Source organism: Homarus americanus, unplaced genomic scaffold, assembly GCF_018991925.1.
Source record: "Homarus americanus isolate GMGI-L3 unplaced genomic scaffold, GMGI_Hamer_2.0 scaffold25013, whole genome shotgun sequence".
Classification (NCBI taxonomy): domain Eukaryota; kingdom Metazoa; phylum Arthropoda; class Malacostraca; order Decapoda; family Nephropidae; genus Homarus; species Homarus americanus.
Window position 1 is genome coordinate 700,535 of NW_024722158.1, and position 19,264 is coordinate 719,798.

The window sequence follows — 19,264 nt, forward strand, 5'->3', positions numbered from 1 at the left end:
TGATGCTCCACCTATCAGCATTGATAGATATAATGATATCAGCTCTGAAACAGATCAAGTTTGAGAATTAGGGGGAAGGGGAAAAGGGTGAAGAGTAGAATCATCAGCCTAAGAATAGTTGGAATTAGTCGTAGTGTGAAGTAAATCATTGATAAAAAGAATGAAGAGAGTTGGTGAAAGAACAAAACCCTGTGGGACACCACTATTGGTAGAGAAAGAGCGAGAGATTGATCCCTTGACTACAACTGCCATGGATCGGTTCTCAAGGAAGCTAAAAATTAGAGAACAAAGTAGGGGAGAGAAACCATAGGAGGTAAGTTTAGAAAGCAAAGACTTGAGCCATACCCTGTCAAATGCTTTCTAGATGTCGAGGGCCATGGTGAAAGTTTCCCCATAATCCCTAAGAGAGGATGACCAAAGATGGGTGCAGTAGGAGAACAGATCACACCAGTAGATCTCGCCGAGCGAAAGCCATACGGGTGATCCGATAAAAGAGAAAAACGTTCAAGGTGACGGAGAAAATGAGGGTTCAAGATAGTTTAAAAAATCTTAGAGAGGGATGAAGTTAGGGCAATGGGGCGATAGTTAGAGGGATTGGAATGGTCATCCTTCTTCGGGATGGGCTGAACCAAGGCATGCTTCCAAGAAGAAGGAAAAGTTTGGGTTTTGAGGCAAAGGCAAAAGAGGCGAGCAAGCACAGGGGCTAGAACTTCAGCACACTCACTCAGAACACGAGGGGGAATTCCGTCCTGTCCATGTGCCTTTCTCATATCCAACCTGGATAACACACCAGCAGATTATAGGAAAGTGCATAGGTTCAGTAGGAAGAGCAGAAGGGGGAGGGATAGCGTTGGAATCGTCTAAGGTGGAGTTAGAGGAGAACAAGGTGCCAAAGAGATTGGCTTTATCAGGGGGAGAGTTGGCTATAGAGTTATCAGGTTGGAAGAGAGGAGGAAAAGAAGGAGTGCAGAAGTTGTTACAGATATTTTTGGTTAAGGACCAGAAGGATTTACTAGAAGAAGAATTAGTCAGGACAGCGGTCTTTCTTTTTATAAAATTCCGCTTGGCCCTACGAAGAGTAGCCTTACAACGATTCCTAGAAGTAATGAAAGAGGAGTGGGTAGTAGGAGATAGTGTCATTGCTTGATATGCCCTAACGCTCTCCCTACATGCAAGAGAACAGAGTTCAAACCATGATTGTAGAGTGAAAGTTTTGGATGGAGCTGGGATAAATGCACTCATACCACCCTGTATAACCCCAGCAATGCTGTCAACAAATACCGAGGCGCCCTGAGTGGAAAAGCAACATTCATCCCAAGGAAAGTCGGTGAAGAATTCTCGCACGGATTGACAGTTTGCCCTCTGATAGTGCCATAGTTTAGTGGGGGCTGAGGGAGGTGGTGTGCCCAGTTTCATTTAATAGAAATAAGATTGTGACTGAAGTACCCTAAAGTAGAAATTGAGTATGAATAGTGTGAGTGGTTAGAGGTAAAACAAAGATCAAGAATGTTAGTAAGTTGATTGTGTCGATCAGGAACGTGTGTAGGGTGTTTAATTATTTGTTCCAGATCATTAATTAAGGAAAAAGAGAGTGCCTCAGCTCCATCTGGGTCATACCTTGCAAAGCCACGTTACTCTATGAGAAGTATACTGAAATCCCCTAGGTAGAGAATCTTGGTGTTGTGGTGTGTCGATAGCAACTACTCATGGCAAGAAGTGAGATAGTCAAAGAGTTCTAAATAGTTGGTAGAGTTGAGAGAACAGTATAGGAAACAAAGGAAAAGAGTCATAGTTGGCAGAGATATTTTGAGCCAGATGACATCATAAAGGGAAGATTCAAGTGAGTCGAGCTATAGGTGTACGTGTGTTGCAGTAGGCGCATACACCTCCCTTAGAACGGAAAGAGGTATAAAGGTTGTAGTTAGAGACTTGAAAAGGTTTGGGTGAAGCTGCTTTGGTCAGTTGAAGTTCAGATAGTAGTAAGACGTCGGGGGAAGAGGTTAATACAGGTTGTACCTCTTTAGTCCGGCATTCTGTGGTCTGGAAACTCCCGTTGTCCGGAACGATTTTAGTTTGCCCATGGAGAAAATTAATTTGAGTGGTACTTTCGATGTTTGGCTAAATTTTGCCTTATTTACCCTACTTTTGGGGCGAATTAGTACCTGTAATAAAGCAACATCCTAATAAATCAACGAAAATAACACAGATAAAGTTAAATAAAAACTAAAAACAACAAAGAAAAAGTTTTTATGTTCTACAGTTTCAGCTAGAGTTGAACCTGATGACTTGGCAACTTTGTCATCCGAGTAAAAACACACACAACAACATTGGCTGTCCTTTGTTTTCAACTTTACCACCACTGGTGGGTAGAATTTTTATTTTAAATTCAGAAACATGAATTAAAATATATATGAGCAGTAAATAAGTGTTGCTTTCATATTCTTATGTAGAGTAATGACGAGATGTTTTCACATGTGCTCACTTAGATACGCGCAGTCTCACGTTTTCTTTCTTTAACATTAATGGTTTGCTACTTTCATTGTTCCATTTATTAACATTAAATAACATTACAGGTAGTTCTGCTATAACGCGATAATTGTGTTCTTGTAAAATATCGTGTTATAGAAAATTGCGTAATAGAAATAACAGGGCTTATGGAGAAAATAGGGTTAGGTGCAGATTACTCGAAATCGAAAAAATTTAGTAGTTAGCCTAACACAAAGGATACCACAGTCTAAATAAATGTTACATTCATATCTAATAATGAAATCATACAGTAAATGTAACACTACCTTGAAAAAATATGAATGTAACTTGATGGGGGGAGAAGGGTGATTTTGAGGTTGATAACATCGAGCTTCTCTTTAAGTGTTATATCCTTTCTTTTACGATCATCACCTGGAATTCTATCACCAGAACGCTTCTTGGAGATATTCTTCTTTACCATATTCACAATTAATACCACAAAATTGGAGAAATAGTAAGCAAAAATCGCGTTATAGCAAACAAGCGTTCGCGTTATACAAATATCGTTCCTAATTCATAAATCGCGTTAAAGCAAATTCGCGTTATCAAAACACGCGTTATAGCAGAACTCACTGTACTTAAAACTACCATATTAATTTTTTTACATTAATTTTACTACAGCTACAACCAGGTTCTTATTTTCTTCAGTTTTATATGTAGAACCAGTCAGTCACTGGTTTTGTAAACATTAACGAAAACAATGCCGTCTCGTCTCCTCGTGTGTTTTAATATTCTATGTATTATTAATGAAGTGTATTGTTCATTTTGCACACATAAACATTAATTCAATCAAAAAGACTTTCAGTACTAAACAATAATGAATCTTTTGTACACAAGAGAAATGACGCTGTTTACACGATTTGTGCATGTCTGAATGTTGGCGAGCCGCTCAAACCCTTCAAAATTTGAGTTTCCGCCGTAGAAATTTTAAATTGTGTAATGTTTTTTCTTGTGTCCAAATAAAAAATGACAAATTAAAAACTCGCAAAATTTAAGAACCTACTGTACAACATTTAACCCTTCAATATGTCTTCAAAGAGACCATGAAGCAGTGAAAGTGGTGCTAGTGCTTCCAATCGTAAGCACAAGTCACTATCTATCCAGGAAAAGGGTGAATTTCCATGGTCCGGCACCGGTCAGGTCCTGAGGTTGCCAGACTAGAGAGGTACAACCTGTAGATGGTGCTCTACAGAAGGAAAATTGGATCTCAGGCCACAAATGTTGGAAAAATGAAATGTGAAAAAAGCTGATCCTCCAGCAACCGTGGTGACGTCAGTTGAGGCTCCAATAGTTTGATGATGATCAGGTCGGCCCTGGGGTCCACAACCTTCCCAACCAGTGGGACCCATCCGAGAAGGCCCTGCTTCAATATTACATTGGTCCTTCTGTTAATGAGCGCCTCGGTTAACGAGTTACCTTCCATAAGATTCTTAACTTCGGTTAACGAGCAATCCCTCGATTAACGAGTTTCTTACGAGCCGACCTCAACATGTTTTCACTTGCATTTGGCGGTCCACCAGCTGTAGTATTAGTCTGCCAATACAGTAATCGGTTCTAGGGCTTATATTCCTTACCATTTTAGTAAATATCAAGAAGTTTATACTATTCAATAATTTTAAAAGTTTAATATTAAATTTTTTAGTCAATTTAACAATTATTGAACATAATTGTAGGTAAGGAAGCTAGTTTTATGCATGCCATCCAGCCTGTCAACACACCATACAGGTGCCAGTCTCTCTGTCTTTTCAGTGGAGGTAACATTTTGCTTGAGACTCTCTTCAACTAAATGCTTTTTTTCTGTGTTTGCAAGCAAATTATTGGTCATTTTGAAATTTAGTTTACATATTGACAATATATAATGCAGTGCAGTGTTGATTTAAAGAAAATAATCTTGAATTACACCAAGTGAACTAAAATTTTATGGGTGAAATGGCACCAAGGGGTGACTTCTCTTCCACCCCAATGCCTTCTCTTCTTCTTTCTCCTCCAACCATCATTCTAATTCCCATCATCATCATCATCCAGGAGCCTTCTACATACACACCTCAAAGTAAGTGTACTTTTCTACCTTTTTTGTTGAATTTAGGCAATTTTCGGTGAGCTGGAACCAATTACCCAAAAAAACCATTGAAACAATGGTTTCGGTTAACGATTTTTTCTGTTAACGAGCAACCTTCTAGAACGGATTGTGCTCGTTAACCGAGGGACCACTGTATTGTCAACTGACAATCTGACATCATAAGCAGAATAAAAGAGTAGAAAGAATAGAACAGATCAAGAGTGAGTACAGTTATTTGTCTTGTGTTGTCAATAGTAAGAGAGACAATTGAGACCCTGCAATTGTGTGTAAATGAGGCAGAAAGTCAGATCAGCAACCTGGGACTTGGTCATGATTTTCGTGATGCTATATGGCAGCAGGGTCTACTATTAGACAACACAATATGCTTCCAATATCTTCCCAGGCGGTAGTATCTCCCTGTTTGGTAGCTGCCTACCTACTACTGTACCTGATAGCCAGAATTGAAATTTGCTCGGAAAATCATTACCAAAGCTAGATTTTTCCGGAAAATTCCGGCTTTGGGAATGATTTTCCGAGGGGCATATTTTCCGGAAATTCCAAGAAAATTTTTCCGTTACAGATACCCTGAAAATTAGTTAGTGTTGGATAGTAGACTTGGCTACAGACTCACACTGTGGTTGTATTGCAGGACTGTGGGCGGCAGGAAGTGTGCCCATCTTCCTTATCCTGTGTCTCCTGCTGGCTGCTGGTCTCTGTACTGAGGTCCTTGACGTACATGCTGCCTTGAAAGCATCCAGTAAGTGTTATGTAGTGCAGCACCACCCTGCAGCACAACCTTGCAGCACCACCCAGCAGCACCACACTCATCCTGCAGCACCACACTCATCCTGCAGCACCACACTCATCCTGCAGCACCACCCAGCAGCACCACACTCATCCTGCAGCACCACACTCATCCTGCAGCACCACACTCATCTGCAGCTTTCACACTCGGCCTGCAGCACCACACTCATCCTGCAGCACCACCCCTGCGGCACCACACTCGTCACTGCAGCACCACCTCATCCTGCCCTCAAGCAGCCACCACTCGTCACCTCGTCCTGCAGCCACTCATCACCTGCAGCACCACACTCCCTGCAGCACCACCCTGCAGCACCACCTCATCCTGCACTGCACTCATCCTGCACTGCTTGCATCTTCCTCACACTAACACACTCTTCCTGCTAACACACTCTTCCTGCACTAACACACTCTTCCTGCACTAACACAACACACTCTTCCCCTGTACTAACACACACTAACACCTCTTCCTGCACTAACACACCTCTTCCTGCCTAACACACTCTTCCTGTACTAACACACTCTTCCTGCACTAACACACTCTTCCTGCACTAACACACACTCTTCCTAACACACTCTTCCTGTGCTAACACACAACACACTCTTCCTGCACTAACACACTCTTCCTCACTAACACACTCTTCCTGCACTAACACACTCTTCCTGCATACTAAACACACTCTTCACTCTTCCTGCTAACACCTCTTCCTGCACTAACACTCTTCCTGCACTAACACACTCTTCCTGTTCTTACCTCTTCCTGCCTCTTACTCTTCCTGCACTAACACACTCTTCACACTAACACACTCTTCCTGTACTAACACTCTTCCTGCACTAACACACTCTTCCTGCACTAACACACTCTTCCCTGTACTAACACACTCTTCTGTGCTAACACCTTCCTGCTAACACACTCTTCCCTGCGCCTAACACCTACTAACACACTCTTCACTCTTCATATGCTAACACACTCTTCCTGCTAACACTGCTCTTCATATTGCTAACACTCTTCACTGCACTAACACATCTTCCTGCTAACACACTCTTCCTCTTCTTACACTCGCTTACACTCTTCCTGCACTAACACGCTAACACACTCTTCGCCGCTCTGCACTAAAACACTCTTCCTGCACTGCACTAACACTCTTCCTGTACTAACACACTCTTCCAACTGCTAACACACTCTTCCCTGCTAACACACTCTTTTCTATCTTCATATTGCTAACGCACTCTTCCATAATGCCTGCCTAACACACTCTTCCTGTGCTAATATTCACACTTTCAACCTCTTATATTTCATAATGCTAACTAAATACTTTAACGCACTCTTCACTTATTGCTAACACACTCTTCATATTTACCCTAACCGCACTCTTCGCCACACTCTTCCTGTACTAACACACTCTTCCTGTTAACACACTCTTCATAACACACTCTTCCTGTGCTAACACACTCTTCCTGTACTAACTCTTCCTGTACTAACACACTAACACTCTTCCTCACCTGCACACACTCTTCCTGTACTAACACACTATAACACACTCTTCCTGTACTAACACACTAACACACTCTTCCTGTACTAACACACTAACACACTCTTCTCTTACCTCTTCCTGTGCTAACACACTCTTCCTGTACTAACACTCTTCCTGCTAACTGTCTTCCTGTGCTAACACCTCTTCATATTACCCCTCTTCCTGCACTAACACCTCTTCCTGCACTAACACACTCTTCCCTTAGCCAATAACACACTTTTCACTAACACACTTTCCTCAGCTAACACCTCTTCCTGTGCCTAACACCTCTTCTGTACTAACACACTCTTCCTGCTAACACACTCTTCCTGTACCCCAACACACTCTTCCTGTTACTAACACATAACCATAATACTTCTTCCTGTACTAACACACTCTTCATATTCTAACACACTCTTCCTGCTAACACACTAACACACTCTTCCTGCACTAACACACCTCTTCCTGCACTAACACACTCTTCCTGCACTACACACTCTTCCTGCACTAACACACTCTTCCTGCACTAACACACTCTTCCTGTACTAACTTACTCTTCCTGCACACACTCTTCCTGCACTAACACACTCTTCCCTGCTACTCTTCCTGCTAACACACTCTTCCTGCACTAACTAACACACTCTTCCTGCTAACACCTAACACACTCTTCCTGCACTAACACACTCTTCCTGCTAACTAACACACTCTTCCTCTTTACCCCCTCTTCCTGCACTACACACTCTTCCTGTGCTAACACCTCTTCCCTGCACTCTTCCTAACACACTCTTCCTGTACTTCTAACACACTCTTCCTGTAACACACCTTCTTCTAACACACTTATCTTCCCCTGCACTAACACACTCTTCCTGTACTAACACCTCTTCCTCACTAACACCTCTTCCTGCACTAACACACTCTTCCTGCAACACACTCTTCACCAACCCCTTAACACACTCTTCCCTGCACCCTAAACACTCTTCCTGCACTCTTCCTGCACTAACACACTACTAACACACTCTTCCTGCACCTAACACACTCTTCCTGCTAACTCTTCACTGCACTAACACTCTTCTAACACATATTCCCTGCACTAACACATATTTCCTCTAACACCTCTTCCTGTTACTAACACACTCTTCAACACTTCACTCTTCTTTCTTCCTGCATCATTGTACTAACTCTTCCTGCACTAACTTACCTCTTCCTGCACTAACACACTCTTCCCTGCCTTCTCTTCCTGCACTAACCTCTTCCTGCACCTCTTCCTGCACTAACACCTCTTCCTGCACTATACCTCTTCCTGTACACTCTTCCTCTTCCTGCACTAACACCTCTTCCTGCTAACTAACACTCTTCCTCTTTTCACACTCTTCCTAACACCTCTTCCCCTGCCTCTTACCTCTTCAACACACACTCTTCCTGTACTAACACACTCTTCCTGTGCTAACTAACTTGCTCTTCTCTTCTTACACTCTTCCTGTACTAACTCTTCCTGCACCTAACACACTCTTCCCTGCACCAACACACTCTTCCTGCACTAACACACTCTTCCTGCTAACACACTAACACACTCTTCCTGCCTAACACACTCTTCCTGTACTAACCTCTTCCTGTAACACACTCTTCTAACACTAACACACTCTTCCTGTACTAACACACTCTTCCTGCTAACTAACACACTCTTCCTGCTAACACCTAACACACTCTTCCTGTACTAACACACTCTTCCTGTGCCTAACACACACTCTTCCTGTGTACTAACACACTCTTCCTGTACCTAACACACTCTTCCTGCACTAACACACTCTTCCTATTACTAACACCTTTCTTCCTGCATATCTTCACGCTATACACACTCTTCCTCAACACACTCTTTATATTACTTAGCTTACACTCTTCACTAACACTAACACACTCTTCCTGTACTAACACACTCTTCCTGCACTAACACACTCTTCCTGCACTAACACACTCATACCATATTGCTAACCCTCTTCCTGTGCTAACACACTTCATATTACTTAATCCACACTCTTCCTGTAACACACTCTTCCTGTACTAACACACTCTTCCTGTACTAACACTTTCTTCATATTGCTTAACCTGTACTACACTCTTCCTGTGCCTAACACACTCTTCCTGCTACTAACACACTCTTCCTGTACTAACTTACACTCTTCCTGTGCTAACACACTCTTCCTGTACAACACACTCTTCCTGCACTAAGCACTCTTCCATATTGCTAACACACTCTTCCTGTACTAACACTACACTCTTCACTGTACTAACACCGCTCTTCTGTACTAACACACTCTTCCCTGTGCTAACACACTCTTCATAACACTACTCTTCTGCACTAACACACTCTTCACCACACTCTTCATGTGCTAACACACTCTTCCTGTACTAACCTCTTCCCTTACACTCTTCCTGTACTAACAACACACTCTTCCTGTGCTAACACACTCTTCCTGTGCTAACACTCTTCCTGCTTACTCACACTCTTCCTGTACTAACACACTCTTCCTGCAACTAACACTCTTCCTTGCTACTCTCTTCCTGTGCTAACACACTCTTCCTGCTAACACACTCTTCCTATAACACACTCTTCCTGTGCTAACACACACACTCTTCCTGCACTAACACACTCTTCCTGCACTAACACCTCTTCTGCCTAACACACTCTTCCTGTACTAACACTCTTTATTACTAACACACTCTTCCTGTCTCACACTACCTCCCCACCCTGCCTAACACACTCTTCCTGTACTAACACACTCTTCCTGTATCAACACACTCTTCCTGCACCCACCCCACCTCTTCCTGCACTAACACACACTCTTCCTGCACTAACACACTCTTCCTGCACTAACACACTCTTCCTGTACTACCACACTCTTCCTGTACTCCACACACCTCTTCCTGTACTAACACACTCTTCTGTACTAACACACTCTTCCTGTACTAACACACTCTTCCTTATCACTAACACACTCTTCTGCCTAACACACTCTTCCTGCACAACACACTCTTCACCACCCTCTTATATTTCATATTACTAACACACACTCTTCCTGCCTCACCACACTTTTGCACAACACACACTGCCACTCACTACTATCACCACCCTGTCTCACACTACATCACCACCCTGCTCACATTACATCTGCCCTGCCTCACTACATCCCTACCCTGCCTCACACTACATCACCACCCTGCCTCACACCACACTATCACCACCCTGCCTCACACTACATCCTGCCTCACACTACATCACCACCACCACCTGCCTCACCCTACATCAACACCCTGCCTCCTCCTACACCACCACCTGCTTCACACTACATCACCACCCTGCCTCCTACATCATCCACTACATCACCACCTGCCTCCACACTACATCACCACCCTGCCTCACACTACTACATCATCGCCCTGCCTCACTACATCACCACCCATCACCACCCCACCTGCCTCACCTTTCACATCCACCCTTACCTGCTGCACTACATCACCACCCATAACCTCATGTACTATACATCATCGGCCCTGCTCACATCGCCACCCTGCCTCTTTTCACATCCTGCCCTGCACATCCACACTCACACTCACCACCCCTGCCTCCTCCCACCACCACCCCTGCCTCACTCACATCACCACCCTGCCTCACACTACACCACCCCTGCCTCACTACATCCACCACCCTGCCTCACACACACCTTTCATCCCACCCTGCCTCACTCACTGTCCTCACACTACATCATTGCCCTGCCTCACACTACATCACCACCCTGCCTCCTACATCACCACCCTGCCTCTGCATCACCACCTACCTCACACTACCTCACACATGTGCCTTACTGGTACATCACCCACCTGCACTTACTACCACCACCCTGCCTCACACTACATCACCACCCTGCCTCACACCACCTTGCCTCACCCTACAGTAGGTCAATTATAGTTTTCCCTTAAAGCTCGCAGTTTTAAAACTTGTGTCCTTTGGAAATTACAACTTACGGATTGCCATGGAAAATAAATAAAATATATCTTATGGTGTGGCAGGGATCAAAAGGAGTCAACACTATAGGACACTACAGAGCACTATATTTCCCAGGTCATAAGATGCACCATATGATTAGCAAGGTGTATTTTGGAGAAAAAAAAAATTGCAGATTAATTGCCTACTGTACTGGGAAAAACAAGTCACAAGCTATATGCTATTATGTTTCTCACTACCACAGCTCACTATCACTTATGGACCTACTATCAAACATTTGTTGGTATTATTAATAAAATATACCTAATTTAATACAAAATCATTTAATTATAAGTGTAGGTACCTACAATATAATCATTACAAATACTTATTGGTACCGGGCATGTTCACTAGGAACTGTCCAATACAGGGATTGTTTACATCCTGTGCACCAGATCAGCTGATGTTTCAGAGGTATTGTCTTTGCATTGTCACTACCACAACTAATTAACACTGTGTGGACCTAATGTCTACACAGTGTTATTTCATGTTTATGTTTACAGTATTTAAAATTTCACATTTATTATATTGTCTTATGCATACATAATGTTGTTATACATGTGTATATAGCTATTTATATACATATTTTACACACTGCTGGGACTGACATGAAAATCTTGTGGATTTTATATACAGTCTCTCCCCGACTTATGACGGGGTTAGGGATCCAAATCCAGGTCGTAAGTCGAAAATGCAAAAATAATACAGGTTGTACCTCTCTAGTCCGGCATTCTTTGGTCCGGAAACTCCTGTGGTCCAGAACGATTTTAGTTTGCCCAATAGGTAGATAGGCAGCTATTTTTATTTTTATTTTATTTTTTTACCTATCTGAATTATTATTATTATTATTATTGCAGGAATACAGTTAACCCTCACTTTACGCGGTTAATGTAACCCGGAGGGTACCGCGGAAAGCGAGAAACGCGTAAAGTGAATAACATAACATATGGGATTAATTGAAATGGAGTCCAGGCCGATCCCCAAACTCCACTTTTTGACGACACATAACTATGTTGTAGTAAAAATAACATCTTAATTTTATGATGGTACATGCACACAATTAATACTTTAGAGAAATACAGTCGCCAAGTTAATGTCCATTCAAATAATGGACATGACTCCCTCCCCCTCTCACACTACACTGCCGGCTCTTCCCTCTCTGAGAAATTTTGGGGGGAAAACCAGGTATAGTAATAAATAATACCTCAAACTAAAGTTAGGATAATATAATTGACATTGCTGGACTCCTTGTAAGACCAGGAATATTTTGAATATAAATGTCATATATTTTTCACAAAAGATAACATACTTACTCAGATTAAACATTTTATCTAAATATTTTATGTCTAATGCAAAATATATGATGTTTATATTCAAAATGATCACCAAATTGTAAGAATTCCAGCAATGTAAATTATATTCTGGTCGGGTAATTTGTATGAATTTTATGAGCTAAAACAAATATCTTCAGTTAATAAAAAAAAAAAAATATTCTTCACGACACTATCTGTCAATCAAAGTACCCCACCTTGCCTCCCCCCCTCTCTTCCAACCGCGCGGTCAGTCCCAACCCTCCCCCCCACCCCCCACCAATCCTCCCTTCAAGAGATGTTGGGTGAAAAATTTAGATTTTAACATTTTGTATTAAATAATACCTCAGATTAAAGTTAGGATAATATAATTGACATTGCTGGATTCCTTGTAAGACCAGGAATATTTTGAATATAAACGTCATATATTTTGCACAAAAGATAACATACTTACTCAGATTAAACATTTTATCTAAAAATTTTATGTCTAATGCAAAATATATGATGTTTATATTCAAAATGATCACCAAATTGTAAGAATTCCAGCAATGTAAATTATATTCTGGCCGGGTAATTTGTATGAATTTTATGAGCTAAAATAAAAATCTTCAGTTAATAAAAAAAAAATTCTTCACACGGTAACAGATGGTCGGTCGCCGGTCCCTCCCTCCCTCCCCCCCACCCCCCACCAACGTCCCTACTAGATAAATGTGTGGGAATACCAGACTGTTTACCTTTTTAGTAATAAATAATAAATCAGACTAAAGTTAGGATAATATAATTGACATTGCTGGATTCCTTGTAAGACCAGGAATATTTTGAATATAAATATCATATATTTTGCACAAAAGATAACATATTTACTCAAGAGTAAACATTATATCTAAAATTTGTATGTCTAATGCAAAATCTATGATGTTTATATTCAAAATGATCATCAAATTGTAAGAATTCCAGCAATGTAAATTATATTCTGGCCGGATAATTTGTATGAATTTTATGAGCTAAATTAAAAAAAATTATACTTCACCGTGTAAAGGGGTACACCCACCGCGGAATGTGAGCATCCTGGGTTCTGGCAGGGCACCGCGTAAACGTGGAAACGCGGAATGTGGGACCGCGTAAAGTGAGGGTTGACTGTATTACATTTTCGCCCCTCAGGCTCCAATGTGGGTCAGTGACCTGTGCCCGGGTGGGCTAATCCCCGTAAAAAAAAAAACAACAAAGCCGCAGGAAATTAAGGTTTGTTTGTATCCGGCAGTTCGACTCTCTTTCTCTGTTTGTCTTTACAGTACAGAGTACAACATTTAACCCTTCAATATATATGAACACTAAATAAGTGTTGCTTTCATATTCTTCTGTAGAGTAATGATGATATGTTTTTTACATGTGCTCACTTACATACGCGCAGTCTCACTTTTTTCTTTAACATTAATGGTTTGCTACTTTTATTGTTCTATTTATTAACATTAAATAACATTACTTAAAACAACCATATTAATTTTTTACATTCATTTTACTACAGCTACAACCAGGGTCTTACTTTCTTGTTTTATATGTAGAACCAATCAGTCACTGGTTTTGTAATCAATGAAAACAATGCTGTGTCATTTCCTCCTGTGTTTTAATATTCTACATATTATTAATGAATTGTATTGCTCATTTTGCACACCAACATTAATTCAATAAAAAAGACATTCAGTAATAAACAATAATGAATCTTTTGTACATAAGAGAAATGATGCTGTTTACACGATTGTGCACTTCGTCTGAACGTTGGCGGACCGTTCAAACCCGTCGAAATTTTAAATTATGTAGTGTTTTTTGTGTGTCCCAATAAAAAACTTTGAATTAAAAACTCGCGAAATTTGAGAAGCTACTGTACGACATTTAACTCTTCAATATGTCTTGAAAGAGACAACGAAGCAGTGAAAGTGGTGCTAACGTAAGCGCAAGTCACTATCTGTCCAGGAAAAGGGTGAATTTCCATGGTCCGGAAATTTCCATGGTCCGGCACCGGTCAGGTCCCGAGATTGCCGGACTAGAGAGGTACAACCTGTACATAGAAAATCTAAAATGGGTGTTTCTTTTCTTCTCAGTACCACAAAACTCTCACTTCTTAGCTTGCCAGCCATTTTAAAGGGAATTACAAACAAAAATTTTGTCAGTACACAGCGCAATCACTAACGTCGGGACTCGAAAATATGTAATTTGACAAAATTTTGGTACGGCTGAGGCGGTCGTATGTCCGGGTGGTCGTAAGTGGAGTAGGTCATAAGTCGAGAAGTAGCTTTGTGTATGTATATATATATATATATATATATATATATATATATATATATATATATATATATATATATATATATATATATTTATTAATGCATATTTGTTTACAACAGAAGGGGAGGAAGCAAGCCTCATACAGTCAGCCATGTTGGTGTGTGTGGGCAGCCAAGATCCACCTGAGCCAACACCCTCGTTGTCTGTGACGGTGAGCACTTTATTCCTTGTGTTGTGCAGTACAGAGTAGCTCACTAACTGTGTTCCCTGCTGGTCTCATCATCCACCTCTCTCACACACACACACTCACACACACACACACACACACACACACACACACACACACACACACACACGTGTAACCAGTATGATTTACATACTGTATAATTTAGAGTAAGTATTTAATAACTTACAACCATAACCATGGATGTATATTTAAGAACATTCATTATTCAATGAGCTGTAGGTTATAGAGCTGACTCACCGTCCTGGGAACACTAGACTCAGGAACACCAGACTCAGCAGCTGATGCACCATCCTGGGAACACTAGACTCAGGAACACAAGACTCGGCAGCTGACTCACCGTCCTGGGAACACTAGACTCAGGAACACCAGACTCAGCAGCTGATGCACCATCCTGGGAACACTAGACTCAGGAACACCAGACTCAGGAACACCAGACTCAGGAACACCAGACTCAGGAACACCAGACTCAGCAGCTGATGCACCATCCTGGGAACACCAGACTCAGCAGCTGACTCACCATTCTGGGAACACTAGACTCAGGAACACTAGACCCAGGAACACAAGACTCGGCAGCTGACTCACCATCCTGGGAACACTAGTGTCAGGAACACCACACTCAGGAACACTAGACTCGGGAACACCACACTCAGGAACACTAGACTCAGCAGCTGACGCACCATCCTGGGAAGACTAGACTGAGCAGCTGACGCACCATCCTGGGAACACCAGACTCGGGAACACTAGACTCAGCAGCTGACGCACCATCCTGGGAACACCAGATTCAGCAGCTGATGCACCATCCTGGGAACACCAGACTCGGGAACACCAGACTCAGCTGCTGACGCACCATCCTGGGGCACCAGATTCAGCAGCTGATGCACCGCTCCTGGGAACACCAGACTCAGGAACACTAGACTCCCAGCAGCTGGCGCACCATCCTGGGAACACCAGATTCAGCAGCTGATGCACCATCCTGCCAGGAACACCTGACTCAGCAGCTGGCCGCACCATCCTGGGGAACACCTGACTCCAGCAGCTTACGCGCCATCCTGGGAACGCGGGCGCGGCGGCAGCACCATCCTGAACACCTGACTCAGCAGCTTACGCGCCATCCTGGAACACCAGACTCATCAGCTGATGCTCCATTCTGGGAACACTAGACTCAGCGTGGCGCACCATCCTGGGGAGGAACACTAGACTCAGGAACACTAGACTCAGGAACGCTAGACTCAGCAGCTGGCGCGCCATCCTGGGAACACCAGATTCAGCAGCTGACGCACCATCCTAGAGACACTAGACTCGGCAGCTGGCGCACCATTCTGGGAACCTAGACTCAGCAGCTGGCCGCACCATCAGGAACAGACTCGGCAGCTGGCCGGCACCATCCCAGAACACCAGACTCCAGTGGCTGATGCACCATCCTGGGAACACTGCCAGACTCAGTGGCGGCGCACCATCACAGAACACCAGACTCAGCAGCTGGCAGCACCATCACAGGAACACCAGACTCGGTAGCTGACGGCACCATCCTGAGACACCAGACTCAGCAGCTGATGCTGCTGCATCTGGGAACACCAGACTCAGTAGCTGATGCACCATCCTGGGAACACTAGACTCAGTAGCTGGCCTTGCCATCCTGGGAACACCAGACTCAGCAGTGGCCGCACCATCCTGGGAACACCAGACTCAGTAGCTGATGCACCATCCTGGGAACACCAGACTCAGTAGCTGACGCACCATCCTGGGAACACCAGACTCAGTAGCTGATACACCATCCTGGGAACACCAGACTCAGTAGCTGATACACCATCCTGGGAACACCAGACTCAGTAGCTGACGCACCATCCTGGGAACACCAGACTCAGTAGCTGATACACCATCCTGGGAACACCAGACTCAGTAGCTGACGCACCATCCTGGGAACACCAGACTCGGTAGCTGACGCACCATCCTGGGAACACCAGACTCGGCAGCTGACGCCACACTGCCACGCTCACTTGACAATCCCACACCTACATAATAAACAAACACCAAAAATATTACTTATAGTATTAAATCTTTTCCATTGAACTTTCCATGTTCTTCACTTCACACGTCACTAGAAACCCATTTACACTCACCTTACAAGTCGTAAGCTGCAGCAAAGTCGGCTGCTTTCTCGTCACTCACTCAGAAAGACTGAGCGGGCGAGCGTGAATGTGTGAGTGAGCAGCCACGGTGGCGCCTCTGGTGAGCAAATATCGCATTTGTTTGCTATGGCGGTACATTTGAAATATTTCATAACCGATTTCCATTGCAAAATATAAAAAATTATCGCTGTACAGTACAGCTGCTCCCTGACTTACGACGGGGTTAGGGACCCAAATCCAGGTCGTAAGTCGGAAATGCAAAAAAATTATACCTATATAATCTAAAATGAAATACAGTACAGTGGTCCCTCGGTTAACGAACACAATTCGTTCCAGAAGGTTGTTCATTAACCAAAAATTTTGTTAACCGAAACCTTTGTTTCAATGGGATTTTGGGTAATTGGGTCCAGCTCACCGAAAATTACATACAAAGTTAAAAAAAATGCAATAAAGTAGACTTACTTTGAGGTGTGTATTTAGAAGGCTCCTGGTTGATGATGATGATGGAAATTAGAAGTGGGGGTGGAGGAGAAGGGAGAAGAGAAGGAATTGGTGTGGAAGAGAAATCATCCCATACCCCATGGTGCCATTTCACCCATAAAATTTTAAGTTCACTTGGTGTAATTCAAGATTATATTCTTTAAATCAACACTGCACTGGACTATATATTGTCAATATGTAAAATAAATTTCAGAATGACCAATAATTGTGCTGTAAAAATGTAAAAATACTCTGTGTTCAAGAGACCCACAAGCAAGATGTTTCCTCCACTGAACAGAGATACAAACTGAGGCCTTGGTGGGTGAGTCAAGCGGCTGATGGGCACACCAAAAACTTGTTCCCTGCACAGGTTGTACCTCTCTACTCCGGCTACCTCGGGACCTGACCGGTGCCGGACCATGGAAATTCACCCTTTTCCTGGATAGATAGTGACTTGTGCTTTTGCTTGGAAGCACTAGCACCACTTTCTCTGCATCATGGTCTCATTGAAGACATATTGAAGGGTTAAATGTCGTATAGTAGCTTCTCAAATTTTGCGAGTTTTTAATTCAACGTATTTTATTGGAACACACACACAAAAACAAATAAATAAAAATTTTGACGGCGGAAACTTGAATTTCGACGGGTTTGAACGGCCCGCCAACGTGCAGACGACGTGCATAATCGTGTAAGCAGCGTCATTTCTCTTATGTACAAAGGATTCATTATTGCTTATTACTGAATGTCTTTTTTATTGAATTAATGTTTATGTGTGCAAAATGAGCAATACAATTCATTAATAATACGTAGAATATTAAAACACACGAGGAAATGAGACAGCTTTGTTTTCGTTGATTACAAAACCAGTGACTGACTGGTTCTACATATAAAACTGAAGGAAATAAGACCTTGGTTGTAGCTGTAGTAAAATTTATATGGTTGTTTTAAGTAATGTTATTTAATGTTAATAAATGGAACAATAGAAGTAGCTGACGATAATGGTAAAGAAAAAGAGAGATCGCGTATGTAAGTGCGCACACGTGAAAACATATCTTCATAAAAATATGAAAGCAACACTTATTTACTGTTCATATATATTTTAATTAATGTTTCTGAATTTGTTTTTATTGAATTAATGTGTGTGTGTGTGCAAAATTAACAATACAATTTATTAATAATACGTGGAATATTAGAGGAGACGAGACGGCTGCCGGCATTGTTTATGTTAAAGCTTACAAAACCATTGACTGATTGGTTCTACATATAAAACTGAAGAAAATAAGACCCTCATTGTAGCTGTAGTAAAATTAATGTAAAAAAATTAATATGGTTGTTTGAAGTCCCTGTAATGTTATTTAATGCTAACCATTAATGGTAAAAAAAACAGTGAGACTGCACGTATGTAAGTGCGCACATGTGAAAACATATCGTCATTACTCTAAGTGCGCACATGTGAAAACATATCGTCATTACTCTACATAAGAATATGAAAGCACACTTATTTACTGCTCATATATATTGAAGGGTTAAATGTTGTACTCTGTATAGACAAGCAGAGAGAGAGAGCAGCCGAACTGCCGGATGTAAACAAACCTTAATTTCCTGCGGCTTTGTTGTTGTTGTTTTTTACGGGGATTAGCCCACCTGGGCAGAGGTCACTAACCCACATTGGGGCCTGGGGGCAAAAATTTAATACTCCTGTAATAATAATAATAATTCAGATAAGTAAAAAAAAAAAAAAACTACCTATTGGACAAACTAAAATCGTTCTGGACCACGAGAGTTTCCGGACCACAGAATGCTGGACTAGAGAGGTACAACCTGTACTGCAATTATGTTAAATATGTGTTAAAATGACTAAAAAATTTAATATTAAACT

General features: G+C 42.2%; 1 protein-coding gene across 1 annotated transcript in view; it reads left to right on the plus strand.

Moving 5' to 3' along the window:
• LOC121861999 (transmembrane protein 245-like) overlaps positions 1-19,264 on the plus strand; it is an 83,280-nt gene that overhangs the window by 38,706 nt on the left and 25,310 nt on the right. The window contains exons 6-7 of the mRNA XM_042359927.1: positions 5,235-5,342; positions 14,649-14,740. Coding sequence (XP_042215861.1) covers positions 5,235-5,342; positions 14,649-14,740 — 200 coding nt within the window. The remainder of the gene's footprint in view (positions 1-5,234; positions 5,343-14,648; positions 14,741-19,264) is intronic.